At 43.5% G+C, this 20,256-nt stretch overlaps 1 protein-coding gene across 6 annotated transcripts in view; it reads right to left on the bottom strand.

Annotated features, from left to right (window-relative positions):
• Positions 1-20,256, bottom strand: part of tenm2a (teneurin transmembrane protein 2a) — a 220,720-nt gene that overhangs the window by 140,476 nt on the left and 59,988 nt on the right. For 3 of the 6 annotated variants that reach the window (XM_030395923.1, XM_030395920.1, XM_030395925.1), the window contains 2 exons: positions 4,140-4,184; positions 2,464-2,757 (listed from right to left, as the gene is read on the bottom strand). The exons of 1 other annotated variant lie outside the window; for it this stretch is intronic. In XM_030395923.1, the coding sequence (XP_030251783.1) occupies positions 2,464-2,757; positions 4,140-4,184 (339 nt within the window). The remainder of the gene's footprint in view (positions 1-2,463; positions 2,758-4,139; positions 4,185-20,256) is intronic. 2 more of the 6 variants (XM_030395922.1, XM_030395924.1) reach the window with 1 other exon arrangement.

The raw sequence follows: 20,256 nt of genomic DNA on the forward strand, positions 1-20,256 counted from the left end.
AATAATTGAGTAATAAAGATAAAAGATTGGAGGAAAAATAAATCTGCGAAATCATCCATCAACAGTCAGATTTGCTTTGCTGACACAAAAACTAGCGTCTCCACAGAGACACACACACACAACACACATACACACACTCTCACACAAACACAAATAGTACTTTCCCTGAGACTTTTGTGATACCTGTCACCATTTCTCCGGGCTTTCTATTTTGGTAGTGAAATCTGCAGCAGGGCACACGCGCACGCTCATCCACGTGCGCACGCTCCTGCCCTGAAGGGGAACCCTAGACCCTTAAACTGACACCTGTCAGTCACGCTGGCAAGCTGCGCTGACAGGAGCATAACGAGGGATGGTGAGAGGCGCAGCTTGAGCGGAGGAGAAGACAGAAGAAGAGGCTTGAAAAGATGAAGACGAAAGGTGGGAGAGGAGGGGAGATGAAGAGGAGGAGGAGAAGCAAGTGGAGGTGAGACTTCTGAAGCTTGTTAGAGACGCTGCGAGATGAGAGTGGTGCGGCGTGCTGTTTGGTGTTTTAGCACGTCACCGTCTTTTTGATTTGTTAGCATGTGTTTATGATGTTGTTTCTCTGACTGCCTCTGTCAATCTCTATTATTAGACCCTCAGATCCTCCTCCTGTTGTTTTGACACTCCCGTTGCTCCTGTTTCACATTTCAACACGCACGCACACACACACGCACACACACACACACACACAGAGGCTCAGGCTCATACACACTCTCGCACCCGCAGACAAGACAAAATAGCATATAGAAAGACAATGACAGACTCGGTAACATACACAAGCTCACACTTGCAAAAATTCTGCACCCGCACTGCTCGGGGCGCAGACGCCGGTTAAGTCTAGTGGGAGTGAAATCTTTCCTCGGGGTGCTTTGAGGTGTGACGTGCCTCCAGTGTTAGATGTTCTGTTTGGAGGGAGATGCAGGAAGGAACGGCGAGATTTCCTCATTCAGAGCGACTAAGTAACTAACGAACTGACTTGATCAGACACACGCACACACCTGGTCCTTTTATCTGGCTGCTGCGCTGCCTCTGATCTCTTCATGCTGGCGGAGACGGCGAAGCAGAAGCCTGATCTAAATCTCTGGTCGGTGAGACTATGAGACGAGCCTAGAGGTGCGAGCCAATGGTTCCTAACCCCCGAAACGCTTCTTATAGGAGGCAACGTTTTGATGTCTAGCTTTGAATTTAATTGACTTTGATTTGATAGAATCGTCTATATACGTTTTTCAAACAGACAAGTCAGGGTTAAGACCCTCCAGGAGCACAAAAATACCCACAAACACCACTTTTTCACAAAGTTTCTTTTAGGAGACGAAATAAAAAAAAACACTTTTTGATCTTCGCAACAATCAACACTCAGTGACATCATACTGCAGGCAAATGATTATCACAATATAGTGCTGGATTAAGAAGCTAATTTTACAAGGTCTGGAAATGCGGGCGGCAGAGCGCTCAATGGCGTTCTCCTGGCCCTGAGACAGAGAGAGTGAGAGCGGTGTCTGCGGCTGATATCTGCGGCTGCAAGATTAGCTTGGTAATTAACCACAAAGCAATTATCGGGTGATGGGATGAGAGGCGCATCTCAGGGAAGGTGTTTCTTGACGTGTTTAATAGGTGTTGAGTAGTTTGATCAGTCGACAGAAGTTGTCTGTGATTCGGAGGCCCGCAGTCCAACGGAGGTTGATCCACAGCTGATATGTGTGGCTGCCGAGATTTCAATTAATTAGACTGTTGCTTTTCCTTCCATCCACTTTTCATTAACCTCCGTTGACACCTCGGCGAAGCTCGCGCGCAGGTTTACGACTGCGTCAGGATTAACAAGGAAATGGGAAGTTGGCAATAAACAAAGTTGCCAGAGGATAGAGATTTCCCTCTGGGAACATCACACTCTCACACTTTGCATGGAAACTTAAAGAAAGGATGTACTTGAAAAGTCAAGACCAGATTCTCTCTGACTGCGTCTCCATGTTGAATCACTGGATTTATAATGCTACAGTGTTGCTGCCTCCAAAAAGACTTTTTTGAAGACTGACAGACCAGTGGTGAGATCTCAGCAGATAAGTGGTGTAAGAGGGTAGAGTAAGAAGGCTTTGGCTAAGTGCTATTGATGAAAATAAGGATGGCTCTCTTGGGGGGTCCAACCACTGTTCTTCAGATCAGAAACAGACTCAATCCATAAATCCAACTCACTCGCAATTCATATAATGGCCGTCTGTTTGAGAGGTGGTCTAATGATTTTAACGACATCGACAAATGTGTGTAAGATATACTTTACATTCTCGATCGCGATCTCTTTAAACATTGACTATCGGTACCAGTCCGACGCATCCTCCCCAATTCGCTCTCACTCCTTCACAAAGCATTACTCTTCCTTTCAAATCAATGGGCCTCTGCTGTGATATACACATAACCTCTTGGTCCCGTTTTCAAGAGTCCTACCTGACTCGTCGTCAGATTTGTTGTCATTCTCTGAGTCGGTTAGGGTCAGGGCCGAGTTCTCGTGACTGGACACTCCTGAGCTGCGGCGGGACTTTACCCTTCCCCGTCCGGCCCACAGCTGGATGGCTCTTTCGGGAGACAGCGGCCCCTCGGGGTCCGAGTCCGCGTCAGAGCCGGCGCTGAGGGAGTATCCTCTCTGGAGGAGGCCCAAGTCAGGACAGTAGGGAACGGCGGCGGGGTGCGGAGGGGGAGTTGGCTCACACACTCCAAGCTCGGCCAGGGTGAAGTTCCCCCCTGCGAGGAAGAGAGTGGCGTTACTCAGGTAGAGAGCGATAAAAGTGCACGGAGTAAATGGAGACACACAAACAAATACTTGCACAAGCAAGCGCACACACATATCTAGCAAACAAACCCACAATCACACGCAGAGAAGCACACTAATTATGAAACTATGGAGGCGGAGGCTGAAAATTGGTCTTTGTTGTGGCAGGCAGGAGGGGGAGAGATGACGCAGCGTGAATCAGGCACCAACTACAAACTAGCTGCTGGAAGGAATATGTACTGGCCTGCAGGCCTGTTAAGGCTGGCTCACAAGGCCTGCCTCCCTCACTTTACTGCTCCGCATTGGCATTCATGAGATGTTGATGCGAGATCAAAGAGCTGTTCACTTGAGACCTCTCAGACTGTAGTGGAGCTGCTTTTCTGCCTTCTGGGTTTGATCATCTCTCCACCTAGTTGCCATCACACACTGGACCCCAGGCTCACTGAGTGTACTGCAGTCTGCTGCAGTACCGGCCCCGCTGCCTAACACTCTCCCCCTCAAGACAAACCATCTCGTCACGTCCAAAATAAATATATAAAATTATCCAAATTAAAGCACATCAAAGGAGATCAATAAACAGTGCTGCAGCCCAATTAAATCCAAGCTGAGGAAAAAGCAATTAAGGAAAAAGGCATGCTCAACCAATTTATTCTCTATACTAATTAAAAGAGTATTGTGGATGCAATCGCTCACCATCAGCTGTTGGGGTAAAGGGATCGGGGGAAAAACAGTTGTGATTCACTTCATTAGCAGTTTGTGAGGGAGGGGAAAGGAAGAGGCGAGTGAAGAGAGGTTGGCATTGTGGCGGCGAGCCGCATGAATCAATGCGCTGGGAATCGCGCAGCTGTGTGACTGGGTTAACTGTGACTCATCAGGCGTACGGACGCAATCAGAGAGAGAGGAATTAAACAGATGAAAATCGTCTGCTGGATCTTCACGGCTCCTCTTCACGGCCTCGCCGAGGACTGGAGTGTTGCGCTGAAAGTAATGAGGAGGGGGAGGGCCCTGAAAGGAAACTTAGCCGGGAAGTGGTGAAAGGCTCTATACTTCTACTCAGGCAAACAGATGGATTGGACCAGACAGCACAGGCGAGTGAATAACTCCACAGGTGGTTTCGGCTTCTAGGCTACAGCTTGCCAAGCATCCAACCAACTAAAGAGGCACCCAAAAAAGACATCAGGGAGTATTACCAATCCTTGTCTTTGTTGCTTCCTTGTCTTTTCCTCCCACTTGACATACGGGATGACAAAAGGAACTTTCTTTACTATACATAACACGAGGGATCTTTTTTATCTGATAGTAATTTACACTACAGTGCATTATCTATGTCTACGTCTAGTCATCGAACCCATACCTGAGATGAAGTATCGTAGGAGGACGGGGGAGAACTCCAGGAGCCCTGAGAGAGTAGAGAACATGGGTTCTTTAACATCAGTCAGCAAATCATCCCGAACTGAACTGCTCACTAGCAAAGGATCTACTCCGCAATCACAGTCAGGATTAGTCTTTATGCAAATCATCCCATCCAACCACAATGACAATAATTGGGCCACAAACACATCTTCTAGTCTAAACAAACTCTACGTGGAAGCACTTGCACGACATCAAAGTGTGCATGTGTGTATGTGTGTGTGAGTGTGTTTGTATGTGCATGCCTCACATATCTAATGTTACATCCCACAGGCCACTGCTCTGTACAATTAACATCCCACAACCAGTGATTACACATGCAAAATCCAATCACTCCTTATCACCATCAGCCGCAGACAGAGCCCGATGCTGTGGCAATCTACATGCGCTCAAAGAAAGATGGATTGGTGCGGCGGCTTGAAGCAGACAAGAAAATCCATCTCAGTTATTCCATAAATAGAAAAACCAATCGCATGTTTGTTACATGATATTATGACAGATGCAGGGCCAAAAGTGATCAGATCGATGCCTTTCTCTTTTGCGCCACGCTGTCATTGTTGAGCTTATCACGCACATTAAGGTCTGTTTCTGAGTCGCGGCAGCTGCCTTTGGCTGCTCACATCTGTGTCTGTTCACAGTAGGCAGTCGATCTGTGCGTTCAATATGAATTTGTTGTATATCTGAAACAGTTTGAGCTATAAGGTGAAAGCGGCAGGATTTAGAATGCTGAATGCCTGTCAGTAATAGAGGGGGAAGAGAGCAACGAACAGAGCGGAAGGAAGGAAGGAAAGTGGAGAAACAAAACAGTTTCGAGAGGAAAAAAACATCCGATGGTGTGTGTGTGTGTGTGTGTGTGCGAGAAAGCGAAGGAGAATAAAATAACACAGGATTACAGAACACGAGAAGTACGAGGAGTTCTTAAACCACGCTGAGTCAAACTCAAATGGAAATTGAGTGGAATAGCAATAACAATAGAGAAAAAAGACATGCACAACGTGACAGAGCATGCCCGAAAAATGGGTTAACGATGTTTGTGTGTGTGTGTAGACTGCGTTATAGGATGAAAGCAGCAGAATGCTTCCTGGAATACTTTTCACTAATATAGCGAAGGGCAGAGTGGAAAGGGAGGGTAAGTGTGGTTTTGTTTTGAATAAACACAATATAAATAGGACACTTTACATATCTTTACATTTCTGTGTCACTTTCACCTATATTCCATCTGTTTAAAGGTGCACTAGGGAGTTTTGGGACATTATTTTCCTCAGAGAACAGCTTGTTTAGGCAAAAATAAATATTTCTGAGTTTGTATTATTACCTCATTAATATTTTAAATATGAATGCGCTTGACTTTCTTTTCCAAAAGTACTCAGTGCCCCTTTAAGCAGCCTGGGTTTTGAATGAAATGAGAGTATTTCTGTGAACCTTAAATTTGGAAAAAGTCACAAAACCAATTACCTCACAATTACGAAGTAAAGTATTAAAGTACTATTAAATCAAATTTGTTTGTAAAGGTAAAGTCCCTTTGTCAGATTGTACATTTATTTTACAAAACATTTTACTGAACAGTAGACTGAATGAAATAATCAAAGGATCAGATTGAGGATGTTAAAGGGCCAGAAATTGAATAGTTATGGCCTCCATGACAGAGTGGCTATATTTAATATCTTTTCGGTATGCTGAATCAAGTTCAGATGACAGTAGGTCTGTATTAAAGGGGCACTATGTAGTTTTGGGGAAGAAATTCAAACTTGGAAATTTAACATTGTAAATATTAATGAGGTAATGATACAAACTCAAATATGATATAAATATTTTTTTTCCATAGATTGATCCATACCTGAACAAACAAGCTGTTCTCAGAGGAAAATAATTTCCCCAGAACACCGTTTGAAGCTATAAAGGTGGCAGGGTCCGCCACATATAAACAAATTAAAAAAGTATGAAACTGTGTTGTGCTTTAAGGTAAATGTGTTTATTCAGTCATGAAAACAAACAATGTTTTTTTATTTAGATTATTTGGGCCCTAAATCAGTCAATGAAGATCTTTCTCTCCTGATCAATATTTCTGTCGCAGAGCTACAAAGTGCACCTTTAACTGAAATAGAAATAACAACACTGTGTAGATGGTTGCTCAGACATGCTTTGTCCCCGGGTAGAATGACAGTCGTCTCATGCATTTGAATGTCTGGTAAAATAACTGAACCGGGCTTAACTTTCAGCAAAGTTTGGAGCTGCTTTGGTGAGACAAACACAAGTAAACGCATGCAACGCAACGTTATTTTATGTGAGATTACTTTTATAAGGTGTATTGATGAAGGTTCTCAGTATTCCAGGTCTTAGTAATTGCTGCATCGTAGGCGACTGGACTTTTTTCAGTGTCTTGAAGACGTTTGACCTCTCGTCCAAGAGGCTTCTTCAGTTCTAACTAACTGGAGGGGAGTTGGCAGGCTTTTAAACTCTGAGTGGGAGTGTCCTTACAGAGTCGTTAAGGACACCTGAGTTTTATAAGGTGTATATACTGCTTTTTCTCCTCATCACCACAAGGAGTAGTTAAACGATGCCATTTCAGCAGTGAAATCCTTCTCCTCCAAACGTCTATTGCTGCTACTTCAACATATTTTCTTGTCACACTGGCAACTGGAGCAACATTACCGGTCACACACTGAATATATTTGCACTGATTCACAAATGCTCATTGTTTGCTTGAAACGTCGGATTGGTTGAAGCTGCAGCTTCACTGGTGTCTTTGCTCAGCAGGGACTTCAGTTTCCCGCACCTAAGATACATCATCATTTGGAGTATTCATGCACAGCACGTTGTTTCTCAGAAAAATAAGTGACACCGGGGGAAAAGAAGCATCTTGTTGGAACTCAAATACAATAGTGTGAGTGGGAATGGCATTTGCAGTGATCCATTAAACCACATGTACTTCCCTTGATAAAACTCATTATGGTTGTGTGTGGGAGCGAATGCGTGAAATATGTGTGTGTGTGTGTGTGTGTGTGTGTGTGTGAGAGTGTTTGTGAGTAGACAGCTTTGTGGGATAGAGGGGCCTATCATTAAAAAATCATTTGTGCTTGTTAGCAGTTTGACAGGCAAAGTATAGGCAGCAGGACTCTGCATTATGCTGGTTGACTTTCCCTCACCCCACCGTGTAATTCTGCAAAGGATGTAAAACAGGCAGAACATGTGGGCTTCAGTGCCTGCAATTATGTTCCTTTTTCCAGATCCAATAGTTTACGCTGCAGGCCACCCTCGGACATGCCATTTCGAGCCTTGGAGGGAGCGCCGATTCAGAACATGTTCTGATACGTCCTGAAGTGTTGAACTAGCAAACTGATTTGCTCCTGGGTGGAGGATGCATCAAAATCAGGAGCCAAACGCAACTGTGCTCGGTAGGCTCCCCAGCAATCCCCTGAAATCGCCGAAATTACTGTTAATAACTGTAAAAGCCTTATTTTCTTTGTCACCGCTAGGAAAATGCTAGAAGTTGTGGCTAATAGGAGCCAGAATGTGTCATTTCTTAATACTTTCCATTTTCATTTGCATCCAATTCAAAATTCATCTGCACTGCACTTTAGTTTCCCTGAAAAAATGAATTTCACCTTTGTGTTTTCTTTTCCTTGTGTTATGAAGCTATAAAATGTACATATATACTGTATATCCTTCATGCGAGTAAGAGGTATATATATGTGTGTGTGTGTGTATATATATATATATGTATATATATTTACACATATACATATATACATATATGTATATTCCTTCCTGATAATAGAGAGCTTAAGTGACGACATGTTTCGACAGAAGCGAGAGAATTGAAGAGACAGGAGAATCAGGCAAACAGTGGAAATAATAAAGCAGTTAAGGACTCAACTTTTGGGGGTCCTACTCCTCTGGGATTGAATCCCAACTGAGGTTGCTCTCTGGTGTCTCCCATAATCTGTCACTCTCTGCCCTCTCTCCTACTTGTTGCCCAGGCACAAGACAAAACGCACTAAAAAAAAACAAACACTATTGCTGCTTTGTGTGCTATGAAAAATAAAGGAGAGCTGAGGGGGGTTGGATTGTAAAAACTGAAGACTAGATAGGGAATATTACAGTTTGTTTTTTTTAAATTAGTAACACACGTTTCTCAGTGTCATCTTCACTATTTCAGGACTCTGCACAGTTGTCTTCACACACATGCATAATGTTACGCAACAGAAGCTTCATATTCGAAGGCTACAAATCTGGCAAAACACTTAAAACGTCAGTAGATAAGTGTTTTGCTTGAACTTATTATTCTGAAGTTAAATGTTGACTGCACATTATAATTGCTATAGAATTCACTAGCAAGGACCACACCGTCAACGAGATGCGTTTAAGGATTTATTAGTGACGAAGGAAAACGAAGTGTCGAAGATCTTGGTTCTTTTGAGTTCTTCGAGTGCGTTGTGGGGATTCTTGTAGAGAATCCGCCGCCGCTCCCGGGCAGCGACGGACCCCCTCATGGACCTACGAAGGAGAGGAGAGAAAGAAGAAACAGGCAGAGAGAAATGGGGTGGGGGGGAGGGGTGCAGAATACGAGAGCGAAGCAGAGGAGAGGGTCAGGTGGTTATTTATAGAAATGCGGAAGTTGGCGCTGTTGAGGTGTGGTCCTGCTCCTGAAACTTCGCCAATTAAGCTTCAATAGTGGCATAATCCGTGTTTACATTCATTCCCTATAAGCCTCACTTGCATGATGCAATGTTTTCTGCCACTGGCCACGAAATCTCCTGGGAGAATGGAGAGTGAGGGGCCATCCGGTAATGCTGGCAGTCTGGCACCACTTCCTTCTACTTAGTTGTCCCTATCATAGACAAAATGAACGAATCAAAGTTTTGTCCTGCTACACTGAGAAAAATACAGAATCCTCCTTTTTGTGAGAGCAAGCATAAAAGAAAAAACAGCATTTTTGTGTTTGTTCTTGCTTTGCAGTCTTTCCACCGCACAGAAATGTAACGGTAGTAATTCATATGCTGCCGTCTCTCTAAATTCTTTATTTTGATTATGTAATTCTTGTACATTCTTTTCTGGCCTTTACTTGCTGCTGTAACATGTGAATTTCCCGCTGTTGATCAATAAAATCTCATCTTGTCTTGTCTGAAAAACTTGAGTACAAAAAGTCTTAGAAAATGCCACGCTGCGTGTAGAGGACATCTATTGACGCTGCAGATATGGAGGAATAATAGAGGGCTCTGAGCTCACAAGAGACTACAGTACAGATGGTCGTCCTCTCCGTCGCACCACACACTCTCCTCTATCTCCGCACGTGTTCATGTAAATCACCTCTTCCAGAGTGTGTACAGACAGAAATTAGAAAAAGAAACTTAACGTGTACACATATGCAAAGCAGTGCCCGTGGACACAGTCCGGAAACAATTGCCGGAGCCTGAGTGGGAAAATTCATGAATTCATGAATTTTGAAAGACGCGGTCATTGAATTCATTTTGTGTCAAGGCAATGAAAAATGACCCGCACTTTAGCTCACGCAGGCTTCCGCCGCTGCTGAGCTGCACTCTGTGAAGAGGAGAAGAAAATGCGCTTCTCTTAAGTTGATAAGGGGGGTGGGGGTTCGGTGGGGGGGAATAGGGAGCAGAATAGAGAGTGAGGCGAGCCGATGACGAAAAAGGGGATCAGAAGATGAGGTGGTGAAGAATGATGAAACCCTCGGTCATGGTAAACAGTTTCTGCAGGGAAAGAGAGACAGACGGAGACGGAGCGCAGGGAGACACAGGAGTACAGGATTAACTGTGGATACCTGAGCAATGATCCAACGCACTGGATTGGCTTTGACTTGAACACAATTCATACAAAAAGTCAATCCTCAAGGTCACTCGTGTCCTTCTGAGTGGGCGCGGAGTTTGTGGCATTTGTCGTGCACCTATAATTACAGCACATACTATTATTAATCTCAGTCACACCCGCACAAACCTACACAGCATGCAGCGGTGAGGAATACTAATAAACATCTTCACAAATCAGGGTTGCCATGGTGACGAGTTGAAGTCGTGTATAAAAGTGAATGCTACACCGGCGAGTATGCATCAAAAGTGAGGATGCTAATGAACAAACCTGAAAAAAGTGTTAACGATGAGATTACAATCGTTGGTTTAAAAGTGTTTTCTACACAATTAATCACCTTTACTCCTCTTTGAATAAACCTACTCTAATAACACATTAATCATACATATGTGTATGTTGGATCACCTGACACAATGCATGTCCAGGTTCTGATTTAATGCACTTTCCCTTCATAGTGAGACAGAAAAGAAGGGTGTGGAGATGATGGATATGCATGTAGCATATTTCAAGTGGGAGATTGAAGTTTGCATCATCTCACAGGACTGCAGTTCAACTTGACTTTTTTTCCTCTTTTCTTATCATCCGACTATGCAGTTCCCCTCAGCTCGGTGGAGTGTTTTGAAGTCTTTCAGCTCATTGTTTTGATTTTACTGCTGCAACTTCACTGTCTTGCTCTCATCAACTTTATTTCTGTACGCAGCGGGCTGCAGATAAACCTGTACATTACTTGCACAACACCAAACAGATTAATTTGGTGAACACAGTGTAGTGTTAGCAGCTAAAGATCCAGATATTTCCCAGAGGAGTTGCTGAAGGCCCTAAAAGAGCGGATGATCACTCAGAATGAATGCTAAAGTTACTCTGTGTCCAGGGGTGGACTGGCCATCTGGCATACCGGGCATCGTCCTGGTGGGCTGTTGACCCAATGTGGGCCGGTCCGGTCCGCTATGTTTTTTTTTTTTTTAAATCGTTTTTTTTTTCTTCTCTAAATTCCCTCCAATCGGGCCGGCCAATTGGCTACAGAGGGCTAGCAGTGTGTTACCAGCATCGCCACATATAATTGGTCTATTATTTGTCATTGTCAATCAATCATGGGCTGACAGGCTCAGAGAGCCCTGACAGTGCTGTCAATCACTACACGAACCAGGGTGGGGCCGGGGTGGGACCTCGATGGGCGGGTGGGACGGGCTGCTGCTGAGCCAGTAGTAACGTTAGTGAGTAGTAGTAGTGAGCGTCTTCGAAACTGTCGTGTCCGCAACTTGAAAATGGATAAGAGGAAGAAATGCCCGGGTGGTGCTGAGAAACAGCGATTAAAAAAGTTGAAGTCTCTGGAGTTGGAGGCTTCTAAATGTGCGAAGTTGACAGACCTTTTTGGTGCCGGAACCACCAACCCGCCAGCAGCCACACGTGCTGCTGCACCGGTAGACGAAGGAGGAGGACCTAATGATGATGAGCGAGTGGAGGCAGACATGGTAAGTAACGTGAGCCTAGGGCTGGCTGGGCTAAATTTTTGAGACATGTCCAAAACAAAGTAAAAAACGTTTTTACAGTGAATGTGATGTGACCTAACCAACTGCATACTGATGACGGCAGCTGTTGCTAATGCTAACGTAGGTCCTCAGGGATTGAAGCCGTTATTTTTCTAACTTTGACAATCTAACATGTGACAGCATTAGCCCAGAGTTGAAGGGCTGTGACTGTTGGTAGTTGTGGTTAATTTTGTTCAAATATGCCGAATTGTGATATTGTAAACATTCACTGATGAGCTGTAAATAGAGATGCAGAATCAAGCTGAGATACTTTGAATTTTAGCAAAGTAAACCTATAGGAAATAATAAGTTTAATTTCCAATATTTACCATTGAATTTATTGTAATCTTTCAATTCATTTATTGTTTACTGAGGTGATAACTATTTAATAGGTATAATTTGTGTGTAACTTTAATTTGTGTGTAAATGTGTTAATTTTACTGTAGTTTTCAAATGGCTGTGTATAGTGTTGTCTTGAGCATTTTCAGGTCACAAAGATCTGGCTTTTTTTGCATTGGAAAACAATGTCACAATGTCCCTCTCAGGTTGACCACTTGACATGTGAGAGCCTGAGGAGTTGTTCCCCCTCCGTCCATGTTCGAGGACTTGCTCTCTCTCTGCCTTTACTGCACCAAAGTTTGGCTGTTGAGTCTCCTGTAGTATGGTGAGTTTATCATTTTTTATGTTTTCTGAAATCATACTTACTTTGTGATAAGTAGAGACTTCCTGACCTGCTAGAAGTTCTTCTATGGTGCTTGAGTCATCCATCATATCTGAGACCTTCGTCTTGACTTTGTGAGTTTATTATGCAACTTGTTTTGTCTCATATTGGGAAAAAAAAAGTTTGATTATGATTATTTCCTTGTTGAAGATTTTCATATTGATGATTTTAATTTTCCAACATCTGCATTTCTTTAAAGTTCAATTAACAGTTCTGGAGGTAGCCCTTAGGCCTCTTTTGAGACTTTTAAGTCATCCTTCATGACAGATAAATTTGTTCACTAGGTGTCACCACGTCACAAAAAGGCTACTTGGCTACATATACTTGTCAGTACAAGTTCTGTTTGCTGTTCCTTGTAGGTCACGAATTTGGTGAGGAGCGGAGCTGGCTGGCTTTGGACGAGGAAGTAGGGCAATACATACTTGTGCACATAAACGTATATGAGAATGCATATCTATTCAGACCTGTAATTCTTAGACTTTTCACACAGCTATAGATATTTTTTTATTTTTTTTCTCGATTCTCCATTTACGGTTTCATAATGACTGAGTCACCGTTAATACAAATGAGTTCCAGCTCTAATGCTGCTACTGTCTTTAATATGTTTCTATTTAGATTATTTGTCAGGATATTTTGTTATTATTGTCCCTGTTTGTCCTTATCTCCCTTCTCTGTCTCTTTGTCTCTCTCGCTCTTTCTCCCCCCTCCACCCAACTGGTAGAGGTAGTGCCCACCCCGAGTCTGGTTTTGGGTTCTTCCCGTTAGTCTCGTCCCACCCCTTGTCATGACATAATTTCTGTTGTGATTTGACACTATAATGAATAAAGTTTGATTGGTTGATTGCTATAGCTGTCAGTTTTAGTCCTTGAGTTCATAGCTATGTGCTTTATTTGTTAACTGCTATCAAGGAATATTACTCTCCTTTATAGTATGTGTGAGAGAAGACGCTGCGAGATTTGTGGACTACTACGTGGTGTCCGCTGATAATGTAGTGGGCTGGTCTGGACAGAAAATGCCAGGGCTGAATTTTTGTCCAAAAGAACCGAAATAGGTGATATATAAAGAGGTTGCCCTGCTACCCAGGTAGCCAGAAAAAAAAATGCAAAAAAGAAAAAAAGATGAGGCTTCCTAAAAACTTAGATCACTCTGGACAAGCTGTATGGAGCCATTTTATGTTTCCTTTCAGTTGTTTTCTTCTTACAAGTCCCCATCTATTTCTATTGGAGAATGCTGCAATGCTGTTTTGCCGCAAAGCTAGCTTTCCATCAGCACGAGTCTGAAAAGATAATAACTGAATTATCATTTTCGGGTCAACTCATCCTTTAGCTATACGGTATTTAGAGTTAGCTATAAAGACAATATTTTCCTTACCTTAACAACAATACATATGCCATTGTAAAAGTAGTTATTTCAAGCACTTTAAAGGTTTTCATGGAACATTCTGGGATGATTTGTAGAATTCCCAATGTACAGTTATTGCACTGGAAAAAAACAATGACAAAAACAATCATAATTGTAAATAAATGAATAAAAAAAGAATATGTTTTTTCTTTTTTTTTCCGGCTCTCTAGTCAAACCCTTTATTTGCTGCATTACAGGGTTTTAGGGTCTTTCCTTTTCTCTTTGGCTGAAAATATCTTATCTCAGCCATCACTCTCGTGACCATCAGATAAAAAAGCCTCATCCCTCAAAAAGGAGATTATTCTTTGACTTTTTATTTGCTGGGATTTGGAAATAAAGTGGTTTCCAGCAGATGATACTGCCAGGATTAAAATGCTTTATCTTGACATCTGGAAACTAAACATGTGGATTTTGCTCTAATAAGTAAACAAGGTGTTAGGACACTCTGAGCTTCAAACAATGGCACATTAAATTATCTTAATGAGCATGTTGGGGATCAAGGTAAGGTTTATTTAAAACGAAACAAAAAAACAAAAAAATATTAATGCAAATGTAACGATTGTTTCATTAAATGGCTCTATCTGCTGTTATATCATCTTTTTCAGCTTCTGTCGTTGAGTGAGTGGCAGTAGCAAGGATATGTTAGAACATTACCTTCCCTGTGTGACTGACATGTTATGACAGGTTGATGGGGCACACTGACAGTCAACCTCATAGGGTTTGGTGTTGATTATCTAAAATCCAATTCACACACACACACACACACGCACGCATCCAGAAATACATGTCCCTTAGCATGTGGCATGTCATTAACTGAACCATTAGTGGCGTGGTAACAACCTAACAGTTATGCCCAAATAGGAGTGCCATGGTCAAACACTTCCCACACCTCCTAGATGACATCCGTTCTTTTGGCTCCCGCCGGAGCCGTCTCCTAATGAGGAGACAAAAATAGGTGTGACAAATGTCATCCAACCCTGGGCTAGTTCTACTCCTGCCCACAGGACAAGAGTCTGGGTTGGACAGGACATGACAGGACATGACACAACACCATGCACTCTCGAGGAGGTCTTGTCACTGAGAGGTGTACGCGAAGCAGTGAAACACCTCTCATCCGTGAATAGGAGGCCAAAGTTGACTAGATGGAGACACATTGCGCACTGTTGCTCATAACACTTCGCACTCCACCTACGCCTTCTCAGAAACTGCTTTAAAAATCAAAGGCTTTTCAAGAATGCTGAAAACTTAATGTGGCATCCACTGCTAAGTAAATATTTTTTTTAATGCGTTCAATTAGTCTGGAGGTTTGGACGGGGAGAGGGGGCATGAATTAATGCTGAGAGGAGGGGGACCCCACTTATGAATAAGTAGGTCAAGATCAATAGGAGAGACTGCACTGCTCAGCTATGGATCCTTTGCAGTATACATTCAGGAATACTAATAAATGTTATATATTTGAATATGAGTGTGTTTATGTAAGTAATGTGTTGATCTGAATAATACATCTGTTCATTCTTTAATACTGATGTGATATAAGGTTTCTTGTGGGATTCAGAGAGTATGTGTGGGTTAGTTTTTTTTGTAAGTAAGTTCTTATTTATGTGAAGCCGACTTTGGGAGGGGAATTTATGAATTTTGGGAATTCTAGTGGTTGGTGGTTGAATGAAACAGACAATGTAACGGACAGCAATGCGCGATGCTACGCTCTTCCGACACATGGATCTGACCTCGGGACACTGAAATACCTTTAACTCAAGCAGCGCAACACTCCTCTAATTTTCTTTGGTTAATCCGGAATTTTGCCTGGCACGAGATTTAGCCAGCCTACTCACAAAATTCCCATCAGCAGTTCATTTGCTAACTCCAGTTTACAAGACAGACAGACCGACGGACTAAACAGAACGATCTATGTCCGACAGATCCCGACCCAAAGCCCCGCCCCCACCAGACCCTTCTCGAAGGTTTACCCGAAGACAGCCTACTAATTTTGTAAATATTGGTATTGGCTACGGGTGGTCTCACTTGATTGGGTTTGAATTTTATTTCAAAACCAAGCTTATCCAATAAAAGACATCCACTTACTTTGCCACGTTATATTTCGCCTTTTTAATAAGACTACCTTTTATTTTTGTAAATCACGGCCATTATTTGAGAACTAGACTCGTCCAATTAAAAGATTTGTGGCCAAGGTTATTATGTTAAATCTGGATGAAGGTTGTTTTATTTTTTATTTATTTATATAAGATTAAATAAATGATAGAAATAATAGGAATGCTGCTTCACTACCTCCCAATTTTTCCGCTGCAAATTGTTTTTCTTTTTTCTACATTAGACGAGAATACTACTCTCTTAATCCCTGTGAGGAAATTAATCATCTGCATTAAACCCAACCAAACATCCCATTCCAAAAAAGCACACAGCAATAGACCGGTCAGTCGCGAGGGCACAGTGGCAGGATTTTACATCTGATCTTGACACAGACAGCCAGACTTTGCACGGTTTGGCCGGGGAGTCAAACCAGCATCCTTTGGGACTCTAGTGAGCTTCTTTAACCTCTAGCCTCACAGCCCACCTTGATATAGCACGCTAAAACTGTCTCTGTTGTCTACTGTCAGCCCAAAATGACAGAATGTTAAAATGTTTGTCTGAGGTGAAACCACAGTTTAAATCTAACACTTCCACAGACTGCGTCATAGCTAGAAGAAGAAGAAGGAGAAGAGCAAAGTGGAGCCAGTCTGTGGAAATGTTGAATTTCAAACCTCGGTTGTACCGTGGACAAAACAGCGTATCATCAAGGCCAAACAAGATATTTCTGAGATCATTAAAATTTCTTTGACGACTCAACCTGCTGCTAACGGGAAGAAAAACCTTTTGACTCTTCCCTTAAGATTTGCATAGAGTATAATATGTGACTACGTGTAGGCATAATACAGTTTCATGTCAACCTGTCTTGATATAGAATGTGTCAGAAGGTGGAGAAGCCACTGTGTGTTGTGACATTCCTTGCCTCGTCACTTATATTCGTACATCGCACACCGCGTCTTCCATCATCACTCGCAGTTGTTCCTTCTCCTCATGGCATTTCTAATTTTTCTTCGTTCGCAATACGTCTTCATCTGTATGGTAATCCTTACAGTGACTGAAGTTTATGTACACATGCAGCCACATCAGCTAGAAGGCAAAAGCATTTGCATCGGTATCATTTTTTGTCACCAAAGCAAGGGACAGAGCGAGCGTCAGAACAAACGTGTGTATCAGAAACGTGGCCTATACCCAGCTATTTAGCACCGAAGGTGGCGCTTGTACGCACAGACACACATGCGCACGCCACACACAAACACACACACACACACACACACATTTAAATTCAGTGCCCGGGGAACATGTTTAATTACAGCCCATGAAGCAAGTGACTCGGCTGAGGAAGGGAGAAAAAAAAAAAAAAACACTTGATAACACTGACATTTACAATCTGCCTCATTTATCAAAAGCTGCCAAAGCAGAGTCAAAGAGGGTCATTACATAGTAAACATAGATTAACTCAACTCTCACAAAACCCACACAACATTGTCTAATAAATGATTTTAGTCCAAGAAAATTGCAGATGTCAGCATGCATTTCCAGAGACTCTGTCAATTAATTGCGTTGTGTGTTACCGTGTGTATGTGTGTGTGTGCGAACAAGCGCCAGCTTCGGTGCTAAATAGCTGGCACCTTCAGCATGCATTTCCCCGACCTCTTCCTATTATTTGTCTCATTTGTTACCCAGTGTTTGCATGTGTGTGTGCATCCACCTGCGCCAGCATCCCTGTTAATAGCTAGTGCTGTCGCTTTCATAGCACAGACAGGGTTTGACAAACTAAGCTGAGGTGTACTCTGGCTTGTGTGGCTAATGTTATAGAGTGAACCCCGGGGACACATGAGATTCTGATAGACCTGTGCTTCGTGCCATGCATTCCCAAAGCAAGTATTAATCACTCACGTCCATGATGCGCAGAACAGAGCTGGTGTAGTCTGGAGACACAACATTTGGATTGTGTGTGTGTTTGTGTACGAGTGACAAATGCTGGACCAGATGTTACTTTGAGCTGCGTCCCCCTTTACAGACCTCCTTGCATGTGTTGGGGCGACACATACAAACCCACAAGAGCCGTTTCCTGTCTCTAAAAGAGCGAATATGGGGATGGGGGTGAGTGGGAGTGCATCGAGGACCGAAGGAGTGTGGAGTCGGCCCCAGGATATTCTTCAGCAGCTCCTCTGCTCTGTTGCTGCAGCTACGGGATGCTTTTGAGTGTCAGCAGCTGGCAGAGGCACAGAATGCCAGCGAGAAGACAAAGATAAAGAGGGATCGGAGGAAGAGGGGAGGGATCGCATTTAATCTCACCACCATTTATTTTTAATAGCATGCAGCTGCTTTGTTCTCTCTTTGATCATCGGCAGCCCAGGTTGACTGTAACCCAATGGAATGCCAGGACACACACAGGCATCAAAGTAGCGCACGGACACACATTCTGTATTTTATTTTATTTCTGTGGATTTTTCAGAGTTGTTTACTCCCAGTTTTGAATGTCCAAACCTGTGCGTGCTGCATTCCCTGTCACTGTCTGTGCAGTGCTGCAGAAAGATGCATGCTACCCCTGTGACACACAGTGTCATCAGCCACTGCAAGTGATAAGCTTCAACAGGAGGCGTAGCACGCTCGCACACACACACATCGCTGTGCAGGAGCCATGACTAAGGAAAAGAAACTGCTTCTGAAGTGACAAGAACAAGATGTGGCTTCCCACCGGCGTACATCGCGAATTGTACTCATTGGAAGCAGTCAGGAGGCTCCACTGCCAGGTAACAAAACCTGGAGAGAACTTTTCCCCTGTACCACCTGTGTTTACAGTGAGAAGAATCTGTATTTACATGTTGTGACAATGTACAACATTGCAAAACTGTACTCTGACTTTAAGCCATCACGGGGGAGCAGTGGGCAACAATTGCACCAGGGGACCAACTCCAGATCTGAGCCTTGGTCAGGAGTGCCTTGACTGGAGAATTAACCTTATGTGCATGTGTAAATGGTGGCGGAAACCAGAGAACCCAGACGAAACCCATACAAGCATGGGGGGAACATGCACTCCACACACAGCGCGAGGCAACAGTGCTAACCGCTGCACCACCTTGCTGTTACGGAGCAAAGCAAAGATAGTTCTGTCGACTGTAAAAAACAGAAGTGACTCAAATGAGTCAAGGACTTGATAAATCACATTTATATCTTAGTCGCGCAGGTTCCTCTCATCCCATCGTGGAGCATTCTGCAAACAAGTCACATACGAGGCTGCTCTCTCCAGAGTGTTTGGGGTGAGCCCCTGAATCTCGCTGAAGAGGCCACATTATGAGAGGATGCTGCAGTGGCTGCTGCTGTTCTTTCAGATACTTGGAAGTCCTCTCTCCCCAAAGAATGGAGAGGACAGAGGAAGCAGAGGATGTTTCTCTCGGCTAAAGCCTCCTCCCGACCAACCAGCAGTGCATTTTTCCTGCCATTCAGCCTTGTAGACAGGCGGTGGATGCAGTCATGCCAGGATGCGAGTGGCAGAGTTTGGCAGAGTTCTTTTTGGACAAAGCCATCCTTGGCTACCGTGGTCATTTGTCACATCAAAGTCGATGGAGGAAAGGGAATGCAAAATGAGGCAAACACGGCCATTATGCTCTCGCTATACCGTCGGCTCTTAAAGGCCTGAATGGGCTCACTGTGATTACGTTAGCACATGAATCTGTCTGTGGAAATGAGAGGGTCAAGAGTTCAAATCACAAAGACAAACAAAGTCACAGAGAGGGCCCAAACATAACACATGGTTGAGGTGATCACTAAAGCAACAACAGGACGAGAGAGAGGTGGAAAAAATAAGAACAAGACAGAGAGAGAGCAGGAATGAAAGGTGTGACAGAAGAGCAAGAGAAGCCATAAAAAAAAGTGTGAAAAAAAAGTGCGAGATGAGACAGAGGTAGAGTGAGCAGGGACAGGAGAGGATGGTTAGTGTTGTCCAGGCAGCAAGGCAGACAGGTGGGTGGGTGGCGGATTCTCTGTGTGGTTTCCATCCCTGGGGGCAAAGCAGCAGAGGAGAATGTAGAAGGGCTCATTTAGATCCTTCTAAAAGGGAAGGACAAAGCATCTCGAGACTGCAGTGGCTGTGATAATGCCTATCGCCTCGAGGTGGACCTGCAGGGATGACACACCCTTGGGATGGGCTGAATATGAGCTGCAAAGTGGGACTCGGGGTGAGACAAGGAGATGTACAGGATGGGTTGAAAGATCAGAGAGATGGAGAGGTGACAAACAAAGAGAGAGCAGAGGTGTATAATGCTTCTTTGCACTGCTCCGTGTGGGATATCAGAGCTTACACATTTGTCACATTTGTATTTGTGCCACAGGATTATCTGCTTCGCAGTGATCCAGGCATAGTCAGCCTAAACTAACACGTTGGAAGGACATGAAATAGAAGAGAATAGTGAGAATAGTTAACATTGCACATGTAAAATAAAGCAAACATGCGGACAAAGCTTTCCCCGATACTTCCTGGAGATCTGTACCTTATT

This window comes from Sparus aurata, chromosome 18 (assembly GCF_900880675.1).
Source record: "Sparus aurata chromosome 18, fSpaAur1.1, whole genome shotgun sequence".
Lineage (NCBI taxonomy): Eukaryota > Metazoa > Chordata > Actinopteri > Spariformes > Sparidae > Sparus > Sparus aurata.